Below are 23,081 nucleotides of genomic sequence, written 5' to 3'. Positions count from 1 at the left end.
CCAGCCCATTCCAGCAGCCCCAGTCTCTTCCAACCATTTTTTCTCCTCGGGCCAATACTGAGCCCATCATCACTGTGTGGGCTGGTTCTGCTGGGGGGAAATATGAGCCAGGGATCCATGTTTGGGTTTTGTCTGACTCTGGGGAGAGGCGTGTCAACTCGGAGAGGAGGCACAGTGGGGCCTGCTAAGCACACAAAGCCGGACATGCTCACATCCACAATGAGCAGCAATCCGCCCCTCTGCACAGGCTCTTTGCTGCTGGAGCTCCCCGCAAATGTTCCCCACCAACGCATTTGCCACCACAGGTCTGGATTCTGACCCGGGTTGCACCATCGCTCCTTTGACCTGAGCCGTTAGCCAGTGTTGGGGCCTTGCTAGGTTCTTCCACTGGCAGGGGGATGGATTATTGGAGTCAGGTATTTCTTTGGTGGCATCTTTATTATTTACAATGTCCGCACATTCCTGTGCCCTGAACACAGTAGAGACAAACAGCAGCCGGCAGTTTCCTTACTCAGAAATGCACGTCTGCCTTTCCAGGGGTCCCTGTCCCTGAAGCAAGTTCTGTCTCTCAGTTTCCTGCTGAGACCAGGCTCACGACTGCTTCTCCTGGCTTCCTGCCTCCCGCACACCAGCCAGCCAATCCCTCAGCCCCTGTGTTTCCAGCTAGCTCCAGGGAAACCCCTCTGGGGCCAGCTTCTCCCCAAAACCACAATTAATTAAATCTGTGTCCCTCCACCCCACACCTGCCTGTCCCCAGCCCCCACCTCTGCCCCTCTGCTCCTGTCGTTCCACTGGCCCTTCCCGCCCCCATCCCTTCATCCATGGTGCTGCAGGGAGGGAGTGGGGAGGAGCTTCCAGGGCTCACAGAGCTAAGAGGCCAGACGGCTGGGTAGACAGGAGTCCTCCAGGCCATAGGGGCTAGGATAACTTGGCTAGAGAAACCCATTTTTCCATGCCCAGTGGGCTGTTCCCCCTCATGTTTCAGTGTCACTGTCTGACCCAGGATCCCCAGAGTCCTCCTGGACCATAGAGAACAGTGGCAAACAGGCTGCACAATTCCTGGGGCAGTGATGAGATCGGCTTGTCTACTTAGGCACCGACCTCTAGATTTTCCGGAGGGTGCTCAAACCCTCACCCCACTCCATCCTATGCCCCACCCCCCACTCCACCCCTTCTCACCCCCTCCCCCAGGGTGCTCCATGTTCAACTGCTGTCTCCCCGTAATGGGGGGGGGGCACGATCTAAAGGGCAGGTCTCGTGCTCCTGCACCCAGCCTCGGGGCCACCGCGCTCTCCCGGCCCCATGCTACCTGCGGAGTGTGTGTGTGCTTTTTCCTCCCGCTGCATTGGCCCCTCCTCACGGCATGTTCTGCCGCTGTCCCTGGCGGGCAGGAGCCCAGGGAGGAGCAGGAAGAAGACGCCTTTTAACACCAGCCCCTCTTGCTGGGGCAGCTGCCTGAGAGAGTCTGGCTGGAAAGGCCGCTTCCGCTCCCTACCTGGGCTCGGGTGCCAAACTCTGGCAGCTGAGCCCAAGTCGGGAGGAGAAATCACCTCCCCAGCCAGGCTTTCTCGGGCAGCTGCTGCGCACGGATGCAGAGCACTGTCTCGGCGGCTAGCCTGGCATGCATTGCCCAGGCCCGCCCCACCCATCGCCTTCGGCATGCCACGAAACAGCGGATGGTGGTGGGTGGGAGGCTCTGGAGGGGATACTGATGAGCTGATTGGCGGGGCGGCCGATGAGCGGGGGAAAAGGAGTCGTCCCCCCAGTGCGTGATCAGCATTTTTTTCTAGGGCAATGAGATAGGCTTCTCTGCCTCGCTCACTGAATGCTCTCTATGGTTTGACAGTCCTGAGGCTGCACAGAGTTGAGACCCGAAGCAACCTCCAGGGTCATACAGACTGTGAGGCTAGAGAGGCTGATCTCAGGACCCCCAGTGGGATATTACACACACACACACCCTGACACCCCACCCTGTGTCTCAGGGACACAGGCGGAGCTGGGATCCTGGCCCCACCCAGAGCCAGGGGCGGATTCTCTCCCCAGGGACGGAGCCCGGTGGGAAAGTGAAGATCGGGGCCTCGTCACCAGCATCGATAAATGTCACCTGCCCCTGGTCACAGTCCAGACAAACCCGGATCCTGCTGGGGGCCCGGTACCATGGCAGGGAGGTCTCAGGGGAGGTGAGAGCCCGGAACTGACCCCACCACCGCTCCACAGCCCAGATCCCCCCTTCAGGGCTGAGGCTGATCACCCCCTTCCTCCTCACAGACTCTCTGGCCACCCCCACAGCCCAGCGTTCCCCACCCCTCACCTCCACCTCCCAGCAATGTCTCCCCAAGGTGAATCCCTCACAGCCCAGCACACAGAGAGCAGTGTCAAATCTCTCAGGGTTGTGGGGAAGATCCTGCCGTGTGTATTCCCATCTCACACTCTTCCAGTCCGCAGACAGAATGAGGTCAGGCTGAGCCGTGTCTGGATCCAGAGTCACATTCGCTGTGGGGGAGAGAGAATCAGAGCGTGAGGGGCAGAGCTCGGCCCTGGGGGCAGCTGGGGCCATTTCTCACTCTCCCCAGCAGCCCTATTCTGGCTGGGACAGGCCTGGATCCCAGGGAGCTGCCTCTGTCCTGGGCACCTGAGGCTGAGCAGGGATGTCACTGCACTTCCTCAGCCTGTTTCTCATTTGCTTGCAAAAACTTCAAAGCTCCCAGCTCCTCCTGCTGGGGCTGCTGCATTCCCAGCGGCAGAGACACAGCGAGGAAGGGATCAGAAGCTTTTATTGAGGAGGGAACAGAGGAGGCAGGTACCAGTTTAAAAACCCAGAGAGAAACTCCATCCCTTAAGGCAGCCTTCACTCCCAGGCCAGGGAACAGAGAGGAAGGTGCAGCATTGGGGAAGAAGAAAAGGAGTACTTGTGGCACCTTAATGAAGTGAGCTGTAGCTCACAAAAGCTTATGCTCAAATAAATTGGTTAGTCTCTAAGGTGCCACAAGTACTCCTTTTCTTTTTGCGAATACAGACTAACACGGCTGTTACTCTGAAACCTGTCATTGGGGAAGAGCTGCTTAAGACCAGAGTAGGAGGCGGCATTGGGTGAGATAGCCCCATCCCCAGCCTAGAGAGAAAGGAGGAGCTGCCAGCATCAGAGGGGGAGAATCTCCCCAATCCAGGAAGCAGGGAGCAGCCCCAATGGGAGAGCCCAGCCCTGCCCAAAGGAAAGGCCAGATGTTGGAGAAGCGCGATGGGGAGTCTCTGGGTAAAGTGGAGGGGTGTGTCAGGCCTCAGGGCAGGGAGCTCTGTTCGGGTGCTGCTCAGGGAGAGTGTTTCAGTTCAGCAGCCTGGGCTGGGCATGAACTCAGCACTCAGGTTGGTGTCAGGATTATTTGTAAAAAGAACAAGAGGACTTGTGGCATCTTAGAGACTAACAAATTTATTTAAACTGTTAAGGAAAAGTTAGCACATGTGACTCCATTTTGGTTTGGGGCCCACCATTGTTTAAATGCCAGCACATCATACACCAGGAGGAGTGATCCTTAGATACTGAATCCCTGTGAAAATCCTCCTCCTTGTCTCCAGCCTGCCTTGACTCCCAGTATCTGATTTTTGTCAGTCTCTAACTCCCTGTCTCTTGGCCTTGATGTGAGGCCTCCCATCCTGATAATAAAAGTTACTGATGCATGGCTTTAGGACCATGCTGTGTAATTAACATACTGGTATAGCACGAGGAATGCACCAAGCAGGGATAGGTGGTAGATAAGACAAGGTTTGTTTATTGGCTAAGGTTTCCGATGCACGAGGGCAACATGCTTTGCTAAAAAGTATATAACCTTTGTATAATCTGTATTCAGGGTCCCCCCCTGGCTAGCAGGGGGGCACCACGCTCGAGCGTAATAAACTTAGTGTCTTTTGGGAACTCTGCAGTTGTGGACTTTGTTTATGTGCCTCAGCCTAGATTCGAACTGTGCGTGTCCTATCAGGTATAATTCGTAGCATTTGTGTGCGTGTCCTACAAGGTGTAATTCGCAGCAGTTGTGTGTGTGTCCTATCAGGTGTAATTCGTAACAAAGCATAAGCTTTCGTGGGCTACAGCCCGCTTCGTCGGACGCATGCATGAAGTGGGCTGTAGCCCACAAAAGCTTATGCTCAAATAAATTGGTTAGTCTCTAAGGTGCCACAAGTCCTCTTGTTCTTTTTGCGGATACAGACTAACACGGCTGCTACTCTGAAACCAGGATTATTTGTGTGATGTCGGCTTGGGATCCCCCCTAGGTGTTCTGGAATCTTGGTAGAAGTTTGGGGGGGGCACAAGGGCCCATTGCCTGCGGTCCTGCCCACTCCGTGGCCCTGCCCCATGACTCCTCTTCCCACCGAGGCCCTGACCCCTCGCCATGCTGAGAGCCTTGGCCACTGTGGGGAGCCCCTGACCCTCCACCTGCCCTGGGCTGGTGTCTGGGGGGCCTGGGAGCAGCCCCCGGCCCATGTTTCCACTCCCCAGAGCGCACCACCCCAGGACAGGTGGAGGGTGCAGGGTTCCCCAGGGCCGCCCGAGCGCCCTGGGTGACAGCTGGGCTCTGGGCCTCGGGGGAAGGGGAGCAGGGGTGGGGTCTGAGAGGGGCCAGGGCTGGAAAGAGGCTGCAGTCTCACCCTGTCTGTGTGCTCCGAGTGGTTCCCCTCTTTTTGTCTCCAGTTCGGACGGCAGAGTGTCTGCAGGGGGAAAGGAGAAGAGGGGGGAGATTTCAGGCTTTCATATTTACAACAGCATCCCCACTCTGAACTCCTAGAACTGTGTTTTCATCGTGACAGAGAGACAGGCAGAGAGACACTCAGGTATTTAATATAAAAAGGTCTGAAACCATGGGTCTTGCCCAGGGTGCAGAGTGTCAGAGGCCCAGCTTTACACGGCCCACGGCCCTCTATCCCTCATCCACCCTTCCCCCTCATCCCCCCTCTCGCCACCCCCACCCCATTCCCAGCCCTCTCAGGACCCCGCCTTGTGCCTGCAGCTGCTGGGGAGGAGGCACCAGAAGCTCTGGTGCTGGAGGGATCCCTCACCGTGGGGGGGGGCTTCTCCTTCCCTACCGCCCATTTGGCCCAGACTAGCTGCGTACGGGACCAGAGCTGGGCTGGGTCCAGGTGTAACAATTGATCTTTAATTTTGGGTGCCGACCTTTAGGCACCTGGGGCCTGGTTCTCAGAGGGGCTGGTCTCCTGCGGCTCCCACTGACTCCACCTGCAGCTCTGGAGGCTACACGGCTCTGGGCAGCTGCCCTGCAGCTCTCCAGCTGGGAGCGGGAAACTCGGGTGCCCCAACTTAGGCCATTTTCCTGAATTTGGGACTGAGTGTTGAATGTTGTGACCAGTGGTGAGCTGGAGCCGGTTCGCACTGGTTCGCTAGAACCGGTTGTTAAATTTAGAAGCCCTTTTAGAACCGGTTGTTCTGTGAGGGAGAACCGGTTCTAAACGGGCTTCTAAATTTAACAACCGGCCCAAAGTGGCTCTTAGGTGCCGACTCCACGGGTGCTCCAGGCCTGGAGCACCCACGGGGAAAATTTGGTGGGTGCAGAGCCCCCACCGGCAGCTCCCTGCCCCATCCCCGGCCCCAGCTCACCTCCGCTCCGCCTCCTCCCCTGAACGCGCTGCCCCGCTCTGCTTCTCCGCGCCCCCCGCTTCCCGCGAATCAGCTGTTCGGTGGGAAGCCGGGGCGGGCTGAGAAGCAAGCGGCGCCTTCCCGCTCTGGGCCAGGGAGGCAGAGAGGAGGTGAGCTCGGGCGGGGGGAGGGAGCGCGAAGAGGGCCGCCCGCGCCGCAGCAGGTAACCGGGGGTGGGGGGGGGCGGGCGCAGGGGAACTGCTCCCTGCCCCAGCTCGCCTCCGCCACCCTTGGCCTGAGCAGGAAGTTGCGGCCTGCTTCTCAGCCCTCCCTGGCTTCCCACTGAACAGCTGATTCGCGGGAAGCGGGGCGCGCGGAGAAGCAGAGCAGGATGGTTGGTTCAGGGGAGGAGGCGGAGGCGGAGTGGAGGCGAGCTGGGGCCGGGCGCAGGGCGGAGAGCTGCCGGTGGAGGCTCTGCACCCACCAAATTTTCCCCGTGGGTGCTCCAGCAGCTCCCCCTGTTCCCCCCCAGCTACGCTCCCCAGTCCCTAGGAGCCAGAGGGACCTGCCGGATGCTTCCTGGGAGCTGCCCCAGGTAAGCACCGCCGGGAATCCCCACCTCACCCCCCAGCAAGTCCCTCCGGCACTTAGGGGTGGGGTGGGCACCCACTACGGTGGCCCACGAGACCCTCTTGCCCAGTTCTGGGCGCAGTCAGGGGACAGGGGAGTGGGGTGGATGGGGCAGGAGTCCCGGGGGGCGGGGGTGGGCAACAACCCCCTCATGGAGTGAGGAGGGAACCCGTTGTTAAGATTTTGGCAGCTCATCACTGGTTGTGACCTTTGGTAAATCATGAATTAACGTGAGACATCCTGATGCCTGGGCCCTTGCTACATCCGCTCCATTTGTCTGCTTTCCACGAGTTATTATATTAAGTATCGAGAATTGGTACAAGGGTCATTTCTTATACATAAGTTTGGACAGACCGAGACTGTGCGTTTGTACTGACTGACTTGGCTTTGGCCTGGTGAGCGGTTTACTTGACATAAGGGAAACGTTGCCTTAAGTGTCCTTGTTATTAAGTGATGTGTTCATAAGTTGCTATGTGGGACAAAGAGATGTTTTGACCACACAATGTGCTTAAAGACAACAGACACCCAAAATGTACCGCCCAGGAGCAGTTGGCAAAGTCCAAAAACCCCTATGTGGAGAAAAGGTCAAAGTTATCTGTGCACATCAGTGTATTGGGTGGTGATGAATGAATCAGAAAAGAGAATAACATGAAAATAGCTTGGACAGCAAAAGCCCTGCCAATTAAAAAGTTCATGCAGGTGCAGTAAATGATTTAGGCAAGACACTTACTATTCATAACACACAAAGGTGACTGAAAAAGATCTAATAAATACTGTATATAATCTGGATGTGTATAATATGTCGGACATTGTATGGAGTAGTCAGAGCATCAAAGGAGAAATGCATCATGACCGACCTTTGCCCCAGGAGAAGGTAACTGGGCAGTATTTCTTTCAGCATGTCCGTCATTTCTTACTTGAGCAGTAATTGTCATGGCAAGACATACTTTTGGAGCAAATAAGAGGTTGAATTAATCAACCTGAGAGTCTTGGACCCCAAGTGCGTAGCCTTCTCACCCAACAATTTTAAATAGAAGCATCATATAACCCATGGGAACTGAAACAACCACTCAGCCGCCCTCAGAAGAGATGGGAAGATTTCGTCCTGAAAAGATATTGCCACACATGGAGAAGGAAGCCCAGGATACTAAAAGAATGGTCAAACAAGGTAATCAAGGTGATAAACTAATTATGACCCAACTGACCAGCGCCATTCTCTTCCCACAGTCTCAGATGCTTAACCCAGTTTCCCCGCCTAGATCCCTTCTAGGTACCTTTGAACTTCCTCAGAGTCTCCAATAGCGCAAGAGTTTTCTGGAAGTAACCACGGACCTGCTCTTCCAGTTCAGGAGAAATCTCCTCTGGCTGCTGGAACTTCCCCTTCTCACACCTGGAGAGAAAAAATTTCACATGATTATGTTGCATTTAGTGACTGATTATAAGCTTTTGTTAGTGAGTCGCTGCTCTAATGGGCCTGGAGTTAGAATTCCTCGACTTCTCCCAGCCTCAGAGCAGGTGCAGCACAGGCCATGGCCATGAAATGTTCCCCTCAAAGGACCCATAAATGTTCTTCAACTCTGGCCTGGAGAGATCAGCTCTGGGGACAAAAGGGGAATTGAGTCTCCATGGCCAATTCACTCCTTGGCCTCCATGCTCTGATGGACAGGAGGTTCCCACGTGAAGTGCTGTAGAAATCGGTCCACTAGACTAAGACACCAACTCCCCTCTCTGCAGCTCATTCCACACAGGTCTCCAGACAGTCCTCAGGTGGGAAAGACTCTTGACCATGGCTGCCCTGGGCTGAATGGTAACCAGGGCCCCCAGCAGTGACAGGCCCATATTCCATCCCCACAATCCTGAGGCAGCCAGTCCCCCAGGGATGTGACATCCTTAGGAAATACTTGAGGTCAGTCTTTCCCACTGAATGGATAATTCCAGAGTGTTCAGTGTAAGGGTGAGAACCTCTGGATAAAGTTGTTCAGAGAGATTTGTATCCAGCATGTGACCTTCCCCACACATTTTGCTATAGAGCCCTGGGGAGATATGGTGCTAACATAATCTCCAAGCTCTTTCCCAGCACTGTGAAGTGTGAGGGGGAGTGAGAGAAAGCCACATACCTGCTCAAGGTGCTTCTGACATCCTAGAGGAGAGAGAGAGAAAAGAATATCAGTCCCCTCTGATACACACAGGGGATCCCAGGGAAGGGATTTAGGAAGTTTGGGGGAAGAGAGACCCTACCCTGGCCCCAGGGCCATGGATTCCCTGAATTAATGGGACTTTTCCTTCTCTCATATCTCTGTGTCTGTGTCTCTGCAAAGAACAATAGTACTTCACATGTCAGCAATGGACACGCCGAGTTACACCAAGATCTCTGACTGCTGGACCCCAGTGCTTATGATTCAGGAGCCCTCCCTTCTCTGTGTGGGGATCTGGGGTGTTTCTCACTCAGTCTCACCTGCAGGAATACACTTGCTGGCTTCTGACACTTCCCCTCCAGCTCACTGATCAGCTCACTGAGATGGGAAATCTCCTCAGAGAATATACTGACATTTTCATTCTGGATGCACACAATCTCCTCATCCAACTTGTCCAGCTGGCCCAGCAGGAGTCGCTCTTGTTCCTCCAGGAACTGCCGCAGTTGCTGAAATTCAGACACAATCTTCTGCCTCTCGGTTTGTGTCTGTATCTGTACGAAAATAGGGAAAGGGCTGGTCAGGGACACGGATGGATCCTGGGGCCCTTTAATGGAAAGCTGAGTGTGCAAGAGGAAGATCTTCTTTGAAAATTCTAAGATCATGTTAGTGCAAGAAATGACCAGACACAGTGGACAGCACCTCACAGGGACATTCAGTTCACTTGGGGAGGATTTCTGTGAAAGCCACAAGGGCTAGACATTAACTCATAACTGCAATGGAAGCTTAGGGCTTGTCTACACATAGATCTAACCCAGCAATCCATGATCAGGGATGAACACACACAAGCCCACATTCATCAAGGCCACAGGGGAATCTGCCTCCAAACAGACCTCCCACGACCAGTCCCTGCTGCTTAATAACAACAGGCACCTACCAAATACTCCCAGCTTTTCCCTCCTCCAGTCACTTTTGATTCCAGCAGCTTTTCTCTCTCTTCCCTCAGAGTCTTCAAATGGGCCTGAAGTTTTTCCTGAAGAAACAGAAAGGATTCAAGAGGTTTCATTTTGAGGGTTGAGAGGGGTGTGAACTGAGTGTTTTTGCACCCAAACCTAAGATGACTGTTGGTTCTAATTGCTTTGTGACATCAGGGCCACCAAGGAGATAAAACCTCATTAATAGAGACTGGGAGCGTGTCATATTCAGACTTGTTACCAAATCAGGGTCAGTCTCATAGAATCATAGAATCCTAGAATATCAGGGCCGGAAGGGACCTCAGGAGGCCATCCAGTCCAACCCCCTGCTCAAAGCAGGATCAATCCCCAATTAAATCATCCCAGCCAGGGCTTTGTCAAGCCTGACCTTAAAAACTTCTAAGGAAGGAGATTCTACCACCTCCCTAGGTAACGTATTCCAGTGTTTCACCATCCTCCTAGTGAACAAGTTTTTCCTAATATCCAACCTAAATCTCCCCCACTGCAACTTGAGACCATTACTCCTTGTCCTGTCCTCTTCTACCACTGAGAATAGTCTAGAACCATCCTCTTTGGAACCACCTCTCAGGTAGTTGAAAGCAGCTATCAAATCCCCCCTCATTCTTCTCTTCTGCAGACTAAACAATCCCAGTTCCCTCAGCCTCTCCTCATAAGTCATGTGTTCCAGACCCCTAATCATTTTTGTTGCCCTTCGCTGGACTCTCTCCAATTTTTCCACATCCTTCTTGTAGTGCGGGGCCCAAAACTGGACACAGTACTCCAGATGAGGCCTCACCAATGTCGAATAGAGGGGAACGATCACGTCCCTCGATCTGCTGGCTATGCCCCTACTTATACATCCCAAAATGCCATTGGCCTTCTTGGCAACAAGGGCACACTGTTGACTCATATCCAGCTTCTTGTCCACTGTCACCCCTAGGTCCTTTTCTGCAGAATTGCTGCCTAGCCTTTCGGTCCCTAGTCTGCAGCGGTGCATTGGGTTCTTCCGTCCTAAGCGCAGGACCCAGCACTTATCCTTGTTGAACCTCATCAGATTTCTTTTGGCCCAATCCTCCAATTTGTCTAGGTCCCTCTGTATCCTATCCCTGCCCTCCAGCGTATCTACCACTCCTCCTCGTTTAGTATCATCCGCAAATTTGCTGAGAGTGCAATCCACACCATCCTCCAGATCATTTATGAAGATATTGAACAAAACCGGCCCCAAGACCGACCCTTGGGGCACTCCACTTGATACCGGCTGCCAACTAGACATGGAGCCATTGATCACTACCCGTTGAGCCCGACAATCTAGCCAACTTTCTACCCACCTTATAGTGCATTCATCCAGCCCATACTTCTTTAACTTGCTGACAAGAATACTGTGGGAGACCATGTCAAAAGCTTTGCTAAAGTCAAGAAACAATACATCCACTGCTTTCCCTTCATCCACAGAACCAGTAATCTCATCATAAAAGGCGATTAGATTAGTCAGGCATGACCTTCCCTTGGTGAATCCATGCTGACTGTTCCTGATCACTTTCCTCTCGTCTAAGTGCTTCAGGATTGATTCCTTGAGGACCTGCTCCATGATTTTTCCGTGGACTGAGGTGAGACTGACTGGCCTGTAGTTCCCAGGATCCTCCTTCTTCCCTTTTTTAAAGATTGGCACTACATTAGCCTTTTTCCAGTCATCCGGGACTTCCCCCGTTCGCCACGAGTTTTCAAAGATAATGGCCAATGGCTCTGCAATCACAGCCGCCAATTCCTTCAGCACTCTCGGATGCAACGCGTCCGGCCCCATGGACTTGTGCACGTCCAGCTTTTCTAAATAGTCCCTAACCACCCCTTTCTCCACAGAGGGCTGGCCACCTACTCCCCATGCTGTGATGCCCAGAGCAGCAGTCTAGGAGCTGACCTTGTTCGTGAAGACAGAGGCAAAAAAAGCATTAAGTACATTAGCTTTTTCCACATCCTCTGTCACTAGGTTGCCTCCCTCATTCAGTAAGGGGCCCACACTTTCCTTGGCTTTCTTCTTGTTGCCAACATACCTGAAGAAACCCTTCTTGTTACTCTTAACATCTCTTGCTAGCTGCAGCTCCAGGTGTGATTTGGCCCTCCTGATTTCATTCCTACATGCCCGAGCAATATTTTTATACTCTTTTATACTCTCTTTAGTAATGAGAGAGATCTCAATTATAACCAAGCTTTACTGGTGTTTATGAATTGATCAGTGGTACAGCACATACCAGGGCACTGGAGTCACATGGGGGAGAATCAATATATCTGTTTTTGAGAAGGTTTAATGAACAAAGTGAAACAAATCCCAGAAGCCACCAGGGTTTCAATATGGGCTGGGATTTCAGCCCTGCAGCCCTGGGGACTGCACTGGTTGGACAGAGCGGGTCTAAGCACCAGGGCAAAGCCCATGAGACGTCGGGAGGCCACTCGTCTGGTTTGAAGCTGCGCGGTCCCAGTTCTGTGGAGCCCTATCCCTGTCCGGCAGGGACCCAGCACTGGACGTGGCTTTGTCTGGTGCAAAAGAAAGAGGAGACTGAGGATGCAGGAGGAAACCTCTGAGGTGGGGGTGGGGCTGGGGGTGGCACCTCCATGCACAGTGATGCAGATGGGTGGTCCACTCACAAAGGCGGTGGTGGGGCCCACACAGGGCAACTGATACTGGTGAGGATGGGCCCAGGCAGGCAGGCATGGGGATGTCCCATGCTTTGTGGAAGCCTCGGTGACCTCCCTAATTAGACATGATGCAGATTTGTATGAAGAACGGGTTGGGGTTTGGCCCAGTGCTGTCCTGACTCCTTTCCGTGGCAATCCCCCTGGGCAGGTACCCCACTGTCCCATTGCCTGGTAAAGATCCCGGAAGCAGTGGACTCTGGGAGATTTCAAAAGGCTGCCTGGTGGGACTCATGGAACCACTCTGGCTGGGTCTTGCCCACGTACACAACAGAACAGGTCAGACTGGCACCGGTCAGCACCTCCCAGGAGTTAATTTTGCTGCTATCCAGTCTAATCCCAGTGTGACTTGGCATGGACCTGAGCTGTCTGAAGCCCTGTTGTGTGCGGACTGAAGGTGCTCGGGGTCCCACACAATGTTGAGCCCAGTGATCTCCTCTAGTGCAGGCCGGCAGCATCTGAGTTTAACCCCCCATGGAGCAGCACAGGAATTCAGAATCCCCGTGAGAAATTTAATCTCCCTGCTGGATCTGGGGCCTTTATCAAGGTACTTTTCCCTGCTAATGGACACACTTCATCGGGGGTGGGACTGACACTAGGGTAGCAGCATGGTCTAGCAGTTAGGGCCCTGGACCTGGTCTAGGAAGACCTCAGTTCTGTTCCCATCTACCGATGACCCTGGGCAACTCTCTGGGCCTCAGGTTTCAGAGTAGCAGCCGAGTTAGTCTGTCTTCGCAAAAAGAAAAGGAGGACTCGTGGCACCTTGGAGACTAACCCATTTATTTGAGCATGAGCTTTCGTGAGCTACAGCTCACTTCATCGGACGCATACAGTGGAAAATATACTGGGGAGATTTTATATACACAGAGAACATGAAACAATGGGTGTTGCCCTACAGACTGTAACCAGAGTGATCAGGAAAGGTGAGATGTTACCAGCAGGAGAGCGGGGGAGGGGACGGACCTTCTGTAGTGATAATCAAGGTGGGCCATTTCCAGCACTTTTCAAGAACAGTAGGAGGGGAAATAAACAAGGGGAAATAGTTTTACTTTGTGTAGTGACACATCCACTCCCAGTCTTTTTCAAGCCTAAGTTAATAGTATCCAGTTTGCAAATTAATTCCAATTCAGCAGTCTCTCGTTAGAGTCTGTTTTTGAAGTTTTTTTGTTGAAGAATTGCCACTTTTAGGTCTGTAATCGAGTGACCAAAGAGATTGAAGTGTTCTCCGACTGGTTTTTGAATGTTATAATTCTTGACGTCTGATTTGTGTCCATTTATTCTTTTACGTAGAGACTGTCCAGTTTGGCCAATGTACATGGCAGAGGGGCATTGCTGGCACATGATGGCATATATCACATTGGTAGATGCACAGGTGAATTGGCCAAACTGGACAGTTTCTATGTAAAAGAATAAATGGACACAAATCAGATGTCAAGAATTATAACATTCAAAAACCAGTCGGAGAACATTTCAATCTCTTTGGTCACTCAGTTAAACAAATCAGTAACAAGAACAGCTTGTAACTTCCCCTTCTCCAGGCTGAGGGCAACATATTCATATAGATCGGTCTGCAGCTCTTCTGAGTCAAGCTTCACTGAGCATTTCACAGCTTCCGTTGTGTTAAAAAAAAAAAAAAAGCTGGGTTTGCAAAGGATTCTGCATCTCAGAAAAGTTTCCCACATCAGGAGGTGTCTGTAAAGAGTTTTATATTTTGCCTCTGTTGCCAAACTGCCAAATTAATTATTTTATTACAGCATCTCCCATACCATGAAGGCTTTACAGAGCTGACCTGTTCAATGTAACTTTCAGTGAAATTAGCCTGTAATTAAAATCCAAAGTTATTACCCATTAAACTTGACAGCAATTCCCTACCTTGTACTCCTGGGCAGCCTCCTCTATGGGAACCACCGTGTGAGCTCTGTGAGTCCGGGACAGATGGCAAACCAGACAGATCGAAGTTTCATCCTCTTTACAGAACAGTTTCAGAGCTTCCTGGTGTTCCCCACACACCCCATCTCCTCCTGCTCCCTTCGCTGCCTCATTTGCCTGTAAACTGAGCCGATTGGCGATTTCTACCATGTTTGCCAGCTGCCTGTTGGGCCTGAGGTTTCTCTGTTGCACAGTTTCTCTGCACTGAGGGCAGGCGGTGGCTGTGTCGGGTCCCTCCCAGCACTGGCTGATGCAGGCTAGGCAGAAATTGTGCCCACAGTTCGTAATCACTGGGTCCTTAAAATACTCCAGACAGATGGGACATGTCGCTTCCTCCTGCAGACTTTCCACGGGGTTCTCTGCAGCCATGGCTCCCTCTCGGCAGTGTAACCGGGTAAGAACTAAGAAGTTTCAATTTCCTCCTGAGTTCACACTCTGCCCCGCCTGCAGCAACAATTGGGTGTTTCCCTTCCTGGAACTGATGCACACTGTTCGCTGAATTGGAAGGAGCCCACTGGTAACAATTCAGCTGTGAGGGTTTCGTGAAAAATAGACCACTAGTGTTCTGGTCCTGCAGTCAGCCCCCTGTGCTGGTGTGGAGGGTCACCGGGGCTCCACGTGGACATCAGCATCCCCCTGTCCTGATGAGCTTGCAGGAGCAGGGTGGGTCTGTGTGTCTAAGGAGTGATAGTCAGGCTTGGTAGAATTCGTTTTTTAATATAAAATTTTGACAGATGTTTATTTCTAAGCAATTTTTATGCTTATCGATTTAAACTTTCACAAGTGCACAAAAATGTGGGTTTTAAGCATTTTATTCCAATTTTTATCAATTTAAATTTTCATTGGTGGGAAATTTAGGGTGGGATCAGACAGTATTTTAAATATTTAAGGACAGTAGAGACAGATTCAAAAAGTTAAAGCTTCATAATCATTAAAATAGAGATTGTCAACATCACATGTCAAGATATGCAAAGTAAATATTCTTTAATCAATGTCTAATAAGGTCTCATGCAGCATTGTTCTTACTGTGCCTATTGGTAAATTTTAATTATTATCACTGGAAGTATTTTGTCATGGTCTGTGTGTGTAAATCGACATTTGCAGACATCGACCGATAAAGTCTAATCCTTCCAAGTCTAGTGATATGAAATTCACAGGCCAAAACCTTGGTTACACTGGTATCAACATTTCAAAGCCTGATTCTCATGTATACTGAGGCTGGTCTGGCTCAATGTAAAGGAGCCACAGTGTCACCAACACTCATAAGGGGGGAGGGACAGCTCAGTGGTTTGAGCATTAGCCTACTAAACCCCAGGTTGGGAGCTCAATCCTTGAGGGAGCCATTTAGGGATCTGGGGCAGAAATTGGGGATTGGTCCTGCTTTGAGCAGGGGGTTGGACTAGATGATCATAGATCCCTTCCAACCCTGATATTCTATGATATTTGGTGTGTTTGTTAAAGCCCCAGCTCCTGGAAGCATGTGATGAGGTGAGACTCTTGGCTTTTGTTTCCTAAACAAAGGAAGTTTTCAGTTTTCTTGGTTGCAGAGAAAAAAAACTATACAAACTGTGATCTGATTGTTGGGTGTGTGCGGGGGGAGGCAGAGCCACATAAAGGCCAGGGCGGAAGCCGCATTGTTGCAGAAGATCCTCCCTTGCTTCCCAGGTCACCCTCAGCAGTGAGATATCTTCCAGGATGAACCCAGCCTGTGGAAAATGTGGGGACAGTGTTGAGTATAGGGGCTCCCTGCAGCTGTTGGCTCTCCCCAAGACACAGGACCCCAGAGAACATTACGGCCCTGGAACAATCAGTCCCGTCCCCCCCCGTCCGTCCGTCCGTGTGGTTACTCACCATTTCGGGGCTCTTATGGGTTATGTGCACTTGTCCTGGGACAGGCAGTTTGTGCTATTGTATGAACTGTGCTTGTCTTTAAGTTCTGCTGAATCATTGCTCTGTCTAGTGGTAACAATGCTGCCTCTGTAAAATGTTGCATTTTGGCTTCACAGATGCAACCTTGAGATCCCAACTGTTCCTGTTATTAACGGCTGAACGGCTGCACAGCCTCAGGAAGCAGCCGCGAAGAAGCAAGGACCTTCTGCATGAAGTCATGCCACAATCCCTTACTGAGAATGAAAAAGTACAGGTGTGATGGGAAAGCGAAAGGACGGTCCACCAGGAAACTGCGGATCACCAGGAACAAAGCACGGAGCGGCTCCTAAGCATCATGGAGCACCAAGCGGACTCGATGCAGGTGCTCGTAGCACTGCATAGGGAGCAGATCTGTGCCCACCCCCACCCCTGCAGCCCTTGTCCCAAAATTCTTTCCCTTGCGCCCCCATGTCACCTCCAACCCACTTTCCCCAACATCTGGTTTCTTATCTCCACCAGCTGCCTCCATCACCTTTACCTTCACCGTCCACCCCTGCAAATTCCAACCCTTACCCACTGCACTCAACCCCCATCCCATGCAGTTTAGCCATCCTGAAGTGCACCACACAGACAGGAAGGCTGAATATGATACCAGAACATATGCAAATCTGAGATTGTTCCGTTCCCCACCCCACGCCCTTCCCTCCTCCCACACAGTACAGATGTACCATGCCATGTGTGTTTCTCCAGCAGTTGTGTTTCTTTTCAATAAATGATTTTTTTTTGGTTTTGGAAACATTCTCTGTTGCATTAATTAAAAGCATGCATCGCCCAGAAAAGCAACAGGCACTGCAAGTCAGTGCATCATACGTAGCAAACACAGATGCCTACTAGCACTGGAACCACTGCACCCCCGTGCAGAGCACCAGACATTACTGTCTTTCAGCATCGAATTGCTGCCTCAAGGCATCCCTAATCCTTGCAGCCCCGTGCTGTGCCCCTCTAATAGCCCTGGTCTCTGGCTGTTCAAATTCAGCTTCCCAGCGCTGAACCTCAGTGGTCCATGCCAGAGTGGAGCTTGTACCCTCCATGTTATGTTCAGCACGCGGCTATAACTGTAGCGATGTTGTCATCGGCCAGGTCCAGCTTCCCATACAGACCGCGCCAGCGGGCCTTTAAACAGCCAAAAGCACGCTCCACAGTCATTCTGCACTGGCTCAACCTGTTGTTGAACCGCTCCTTGTTGCTGTCAAGGCTCCCTGTGTAGGGTTTCATGAGCCATGGCATTAAAAGGTGTTAAGGAAAAGTTAACACATGTGACTCCATTTTGGTTTGGGGCCCACCATTGTTTAAATGCCAGCACATCATACACCAGGAGGAGTGATCCTTAGATACTGAATCCCTGTGAAAATCCTCCTCCTTGTCTCCAGCCTGCCTTGACTCCCAATATCTGATTTTTGTCAGTCTCTAACTCCCTATCTCTTGGCCTTTGGTGTGAGGCCTCCCATCCTGATAATAAAGGTTACTGATGCATGGCTTTAGGACCATGCTGTGTAATTAACATACTGGTATAGCACGAGGAATGCACCAAGCAGGGATAGGTGGTAGATAAGACAAGGGTTTGTTTATTGGCTAAGGTTTCCGATGCACGAGGGCAACATGCTTTGCTAAAAAGTATATAACCTTTGTATAATCTGTATTCAGGGTCCCCCCCCGGCTAGCAGGGGGGCACCACGCTCGAGCGTAATAAACTTAGTGTCTTTTGGGAACTCTGCAGTTGTGGACTTTGTTTATGTGCCTCAGCCTAGATTCGAACTGTGCGTGTCCTATCAAGTATAATTCGCAGCATTGGTGTGCGTGTCCTACCGGGTATGATTCGCAGCAGTTGTGTGCATGTCCTCTCAGGTGTAATTCGTAACAAAGGTAAGCAGTGTCTCCGAGGATCACAATGGGCATTTTGACTTCCCCTTCAGTGATCTTCTGGTCCAGGAAGAAAGTCCCAGCTTGCAGCTTTTTGAACAGGCCAGTGTTCCGAAAGATGCATGCGTCATGCACCTTTCTGGACCTGCCTGCATTAATGTCTGTGAAACACCCACAGTGATCCACAAGCGCCTGAAACCATTGAGCAATACCCCTTGCGATTAATGTACTGGGAGGGTAGATGGTCTGGTGCCAGAATTGGAATATGCGTCCCATCTATCGCCCCTCCACAGTTAGGGTAGCCCACCTGTGCAAAGCCATTCACATCACGCATGTTGCCCAGAGTCACCGTTCTTCTGAGCAGGATGTGATTAATGGCCCTGCACACTTCCATCAACATGAGTCCAACGATCGACTTGCCCACTCCAAACTGGTTAGTGACTAATCGGTAGCTGTCTGAAGTAGCCACCTTCCAGACTGCAATCGCCAACCACTTCTCCACTGGCAGGGCAGCTCTCAATCTCGTGTCCTAGCACCGCAGGTTGGGGGCGAGCTCAGCACACAGTCCCATAAAAGTAGCTTTCCTCATCAGAAAAGTAGCTTTCCTTTGGGCCCCACACTACAAGAAGGACAAGGAATAATGGTCTCAAGTTGCAGTGGGGGAGGTTTAGGTTGGATATTAGGAAAAACTTGTTCACTAGGAGCGTGGTGAAACACTGGAATGCGTTACCTAGGGAGGAGGTGGAATCTCCTTCCTTAGAAGTTTTTAAGGTCAGGCTTGACAGAGCCCTGGCTGGGATGATTTAATTGGGGATTAGTCCTGCTCTGGGCAGGGGGCTGGACTAGATGACCTCCTGAGGTCCCTTCCAACCCTGAGATTCTATGATTCTATGAAAGTTCTGCAGCCACTGCTCATCATCCCAGACTTGCATGATGATGTGATCCCACCACTCAGTGATTGTTTCCCGAGCCCAAAAGTGGCATTTCACGGTGGTCAGCATGTCTGTGAATGATACAAGCAATCTCGTGCCGTATGCATTATGCAAGTCGACATCATCATTGGACTCCTGACTGTCACTTTGTAGCTTAAGGAGTAACTCGACTGCCATTCGTGATGTGCTGGCGAGACCCATCAGCATAGTCCTCACCAGTTGGGCATCCATTCCCGCAGACCGAAAGGGAAGACAGAGCACGCAGGACACAACCCATTGAAAGATGGTGCCAAATGTGGAAGGAAGCACAGGGAGCGCTGGCATGTGAAGCGATGCACGACGGGGCATTGGGACAGGACCTGTGATGGCCCGTGCACCCCTCCCACTTCCCACAAGTCTCAGCATCAGAATGGGAAGAGGTACTCTATGGGATAGCTGCCCATAATGCACCGCTCCAAAAGCCACTGCAAATGTGGCCATGGCACTGCGGTAGGAGCTGAGAGTGTGAACACACGGCAGCACTTTCCCTGCTGCTGTCTCTGAGGGCGGGTTTAACGCCAGGCGCTCTACCTGTATCTCTTCCTAATTAGGCACTGCCGCGAAAATGTAGCTTGGACAGGCAGCATTGTCTGTTACCCCTGTCGTACGTGAGGATGGTCATATTGGTGAGTCTGACTGCGATGTTCACAGAGGTGTGAGGCAGAGTCTGGCAGGTGTAAAAAAATACACTAAGCTCGCTTCACGCATTGTCATGCTGTGTCTCGGCACAGGGCTGATCTTGCTCCAAAGCATCCAGAAGCAGGGAGGGGCGGTTCCCAGACATGCTCTGTATTTGTTTACAAAGCTGATTCAGATGTTTTCATTGGGCACATGCCACCTGGCCCGGCCGTTCCCGCTTTACTCACCTGAGAGCTGAGGCCATCAGAGCTTGGAGGGGAGGTAGGTGTTTACGACAGCCCTGTGTCACAGAGTCACAGGCAGGACTCTGGTGCAGCGTGTCTCCCTTCAGGACACCCTTTCACCAGGGCAAAAAGCTTCCTGGGTTTGACACTGGTGTGCTCAGAACCCCTGTTCACACCGAGAGCTCCCTGCAGGGAGTCCACCTGGATGGGACACCTGGGGACATCTGAGTAATTGGCTGAAAAAGAAGTAGGACTGAGTGGAGTTGTAGGCTCTCAAGTTTTACATTATTTTATTTTTGAATGCAGGTATTTTTTGTCCATAATTCTAAATTTGTAAATTCAACTTTCACCATAAAGAGATTACTTGCAGTAGGTGAATTGAAAAATTGTTTGTTTTTTACAGTGCAAGTATTTGTAATAAAATATAAAGTGCTCACTGTACACTTTGTATTCTGTAAAAACAATGAGGAGTCCTTGTGACATTTTAGAGATTCACAAATTTATTTGGGCATAAATTTTTATGGGTTATAACCCACTTCACCAGATTCATGGCGTGTATTCTGTGTTGCAATTGAAAACAGTATATTTGAAAATGTATAAAACATCCAAAATATTTAAATAAATGGTATTCTATTATTGTTTAACAGCACAATTAATCACGATTAAATTTTTTAATCGCTTGACAGCCCTAGAAGATAGTAATTGTAGTAGTCTCTGTTTACCTGTATCTTGTTACAGATTAACAGTGTAACCAAAGGGTTCCTGTCTAGGACTGTATTTTGTTAATTCAGAAGTCAAAAGGAAATATTAACATTTAGATTAAACTTGGGTGTAATAATGTCATTGTATATCTATCTCTGTAAAGTTTGTGGTAAACTGTCTATGAATGGCTTTATGGATAATTACCTTATGTTAATCCATGTAGTTTTATTACCTGTGATGTTTAGGAAATAGGAGGTTACTTCTAAAACCTATTGTTCACCCAAGGACTGTGTGCTGTCAAGAGGCTGCAAAAATGTCTATATAAACTCTTGGGACCTGATCCTTTTATCTCAGATCTTTTTAAGCTTTATTTGGGGGGGCGTTGAGTCATAAGACTGAGATTTCCAGGCCCATCTGGACCACCCTGATATTGAACATTTGGATATTGGACTAGAACCTTATGAAATGATTCTGAAAAACACTTTTCTCAATTCTAAAGCACCATCTCTATGGTGAAACTGACCTAAGGACTCTATTCATGTCTCTATGTATAATGATCTTTTAACCAATACTGTCTTTTCTTCTTTTAATAAATCTTATTTTAGTTAATAAGAATTGGCTGTAAGCCTGTATTTGGGTAAGAGCTGAAGTATTCATTAACTTGGTGGGTGATGTGTTTGATCCTTTGAGACTGGTAAAATGATTTATATGATGAACAAGATTTTCAGTAATCCCCATTATATTTAACTGGGCTGTCTAGGAGGGAGCCCAAAGCCAGGTTGCTGTACAGCAGGGGCAATCAATAGGCAGACCGGGGTGAAATCTGGACCACTGGATGCTTTTAAATGGACCCCCAGCATCTTTTTATTTACTTCTTATTATTACTGGGGTTTTTAATGATTACTATTTTCTCTGGAGTCTGGACCTTGACTGTATCTTGAGCAATACATTTTGAACTTGACAAAAAAATAATTGACTAACTGTGCTTTAAGGGAACTGTGTTTTGGCCTCTGTGTAGCCCGGTAAGGTTTTGCAGAAGCTGTTTTGTTGCTGGCTTGGTGAATCTAAGTATCGGAATAGCCACCAGTTTTGCGGATTGTCGGCCCCATTCTTTGCAGTTTGCTCTAACTGAGCAATCTCAGTGGGTCCCCCTGGAAACACTGGTCACGACTTCATAAATGCCTTGCCTGTGGGAAAAGTTTCATTCAGTGCTCACACCTCATTAAACATCAGAGAATCCACAAAAGTGTGAGAGACTCTAGGAATTGCCTGACTGCAGGAAAAGATTCAATGCGAGCTCACACATCAGTGACCCGTACAACAGAGGGACCTTAAATGTGGGAGAAGCTTCCTTTGGTGTCCTCCGGAATATCAGGCATGAGCAAATCCGCACAGGGAAGTAACCTGAGATGTTTTCAGTGTGGAAAATGCTCTAAGTGGAACTAACACCATGTGGGACATCAGAGACTCCTCCACACAGCAGGGAAATTCTTTCAGTGCCCTGACTTGGTCATAGTAACAAACCCATTTCCTCATTCCCACACACATCAGGGGTGTTTGCTTCCAAGGATCCAGCTGCTCATCGCTGGGGTGAGGATCCAGCAGCAGCTGAGCATCAGCTGGTCAGTGACCCTCTGGCTCTGCCTGGTTTAAGCAAACCCCAGGAAGAAGAGGACAAGCCCCCATCGGCCCCTCCTCCCTGCTCCAGCCCTGGCTGCTGAGCTGATGGGCCACAGGTGGGGGAAGGGAGAGAGAGAAACTCCTCCAGATGCTCCCTCTGCCTGGCTGAAGTTCACCCCCCTCCCTTCCCCTCCCAGCCGGGATCCCCCTTCTATGGAGATGAGAAGGACATTTGGGCCCGGCCTCACCTTCACTCTAGACACCTGTCCCCAGCCCCATCTTCCACCAGCCCCTGGGCTGGGCTCCCGCACTTACCTGGAGTTCTTCCCTGCAGGGGGAGTGTCCCTGGGGGCTGGTAACTCCTCCCCTCCCCAAATCCCCCAGGGCACTGGGCTCTGGGGGAGAAAATATTCAGAGACTAGGAGATGGGTTCTGGGGAGGACACTGGGGATGGAATGGTTGGGTCTGGTGGAGCTAGGAAGCAGGGGGAGCTGGGTGCTGGGCTATCGAGTGTTTGGGGATCATGGGATAAGTGCAGAGGGAGAGCACAGGGGCAGAGAGGTGCTGCCTCTCCTCACTCACCCCCTCTGCCCCTTCTCCCTGCCCCCTTTGTATTCAGACAGTGCCACTGAGCAGGGCTGATTCCCACAGGACCCTTTGTGGCAGGCCTGGAGATCCCACCTCTGCCTCCATAGCATCAGCCTCAGTGGTTTCTCTGTGGTAGGAAATGTGGTTTATTAGCCTTATTGGTTTACTGGTTTATGTGGCTGATTAGCCAGCCCATCTCTGTGATCCTCCCCCAGGTTTCCTGGTGCAAACTATGTGACGCTGGCAGACCAGATGCACCAGCTCATGCCAGAGCCCTAGGCCAGTTCACTTGCGTATTAGGCTACATTAAAGTGATTTGGTGTTTAAACTTCATGACAAGTAATGGGATGTTACTTGCATTGATTTCACTTATCTTTATCCTCTTATGATGTGGTAGTGAATGTTTCCATTGTGTATACCCCTGTAACTAAATTGCCCATCCAACGAGAAAGAAGCCTTGTGGAATGCAAGTGAAGAACGTTAACAGAAAAGTGCTAATTTCAAAGCAAGTGAACGTTGTACGTCAGGATCGGAGGTCAAAAACTCAAAATACGTTCTTTACTCTCCGCCATCAGAGGAAAAGCCCACGTCGGTAGTGACCCAGTCTGCCT

The 23,081-nt window shown here is 50.6% G+C and overlaps 2 protein-coding genes across 4 annotated transcripts in view; one reads left to right on the top strand and one right to left on the bottom strand.

Annotated features, from left to right (window-relative positions):
- The window catches only part of LOC142069127 (zinc finger protein RFP-like), a 331,206-nt gene that overhangs the window by 20,808 nt on the left and 287,317 nt on the right, over nucleotides 1-23,081 (top strand). The window contains exon 7 of one of the 2 annotated variants that reach the window (XM_075119508.1): nucleotides 15,944-16,511. The exons of the other annotated variant lie outside the window; for it this stretch is intronic. Coding sequence (XP_074975609.1) covers nucleotides 15,944-16,086 — 143 coding nt within the window. The 3' untranslated portion in view covers nucleotides 16,087-16,511. Of the gene's footprint in view, nucleotides 1-15,943; nucleotides 16,512-23,081 lie in introns of those variants that run through there. 2 annotated transcript variants of the gene reach the window in all.
- On the bottom strand, nucleotides 420-14,563 carry LOC125629773 (zinc finger protein RFP). 2 transcript variants are annotated; one of them, XM_075119503.1, is made up of 8 exons: nucleotides 13,881-14,563; nucleotides 9,284-9,379; nucleotides 8,670-8,900; nucleotides 8,453-8,524; nucleotides 8,332-8,354; nucleotides 7,489-7,604; nucleotides 4,642-4,701; nucleotides 420-2,493 (listed from the first exon to the last, which is right to left on the bottom strand). In XM_075119503.1, exons 1-8 carry the CDS (start codon nucleotides 14,304-14,306, stop codon nucleotides 1,979-1,981), a joined length of 1,539 nt encoding a protein of 512 aa, XP_074975604.1. In that variant the 5' UTR covers nucleotides 14,307-14,563; the 3' UTR covers nucleotides 420-1,978. The 2 variants fall into 2 exon arrangements, with proteins under 2 accessions (XP_074975604.1, XP_048691125.1); XM_048835168.2 differs by lacking the exon at nucleotides 8,453-8,524 and having other exon boundaries at nucleotides 13,881-14,555.

Source organism: Caretta caretta, chromosome 14, assembly GCF_965140235.1.
Source record: "Caretta caretta isolate rCarCar2 chromosome 14, rCarCar1.hap1, whole genome shotgun sequence".
NCBI classification, from domain to species: Eukaryota; Metazoa; Chordata; order Testudines; family Cheloniidae; genus Caretta; species Caretta caretta.
This window is presented reverse-complemented; position numbering and strand designations above follow the sequence as displayed.

What these genes read in the sequence shown, in the direction of transcription:
- LOC125629773 (XM_075119503.1), bottom strand. Translation starts at nt 14,306, where the DNA reads ATGGCTGCAGAGAACCCCGTGGAAAGTCTGCAGGAGGAAGCGACATGT. An exon ending in TCCATGGCCCTGGGGCCAGG is followed by an intron (nt 8,355 to 8,452) that starts GTAGGGTCTCTC and finishes TCTCTCCTCTAG; the next exon opens with GATGTCAGAAGCACCTTGAG. An exon ending in GTCAGAAGCACCTTGAGCAG is followed by an intron (nt 7,605 to 8,331) that starts GTATGTGGCTTT and finishes TTTTCTCTCCAG; the next exon opens with GTGTGAGAAGGGGAAGTTCC.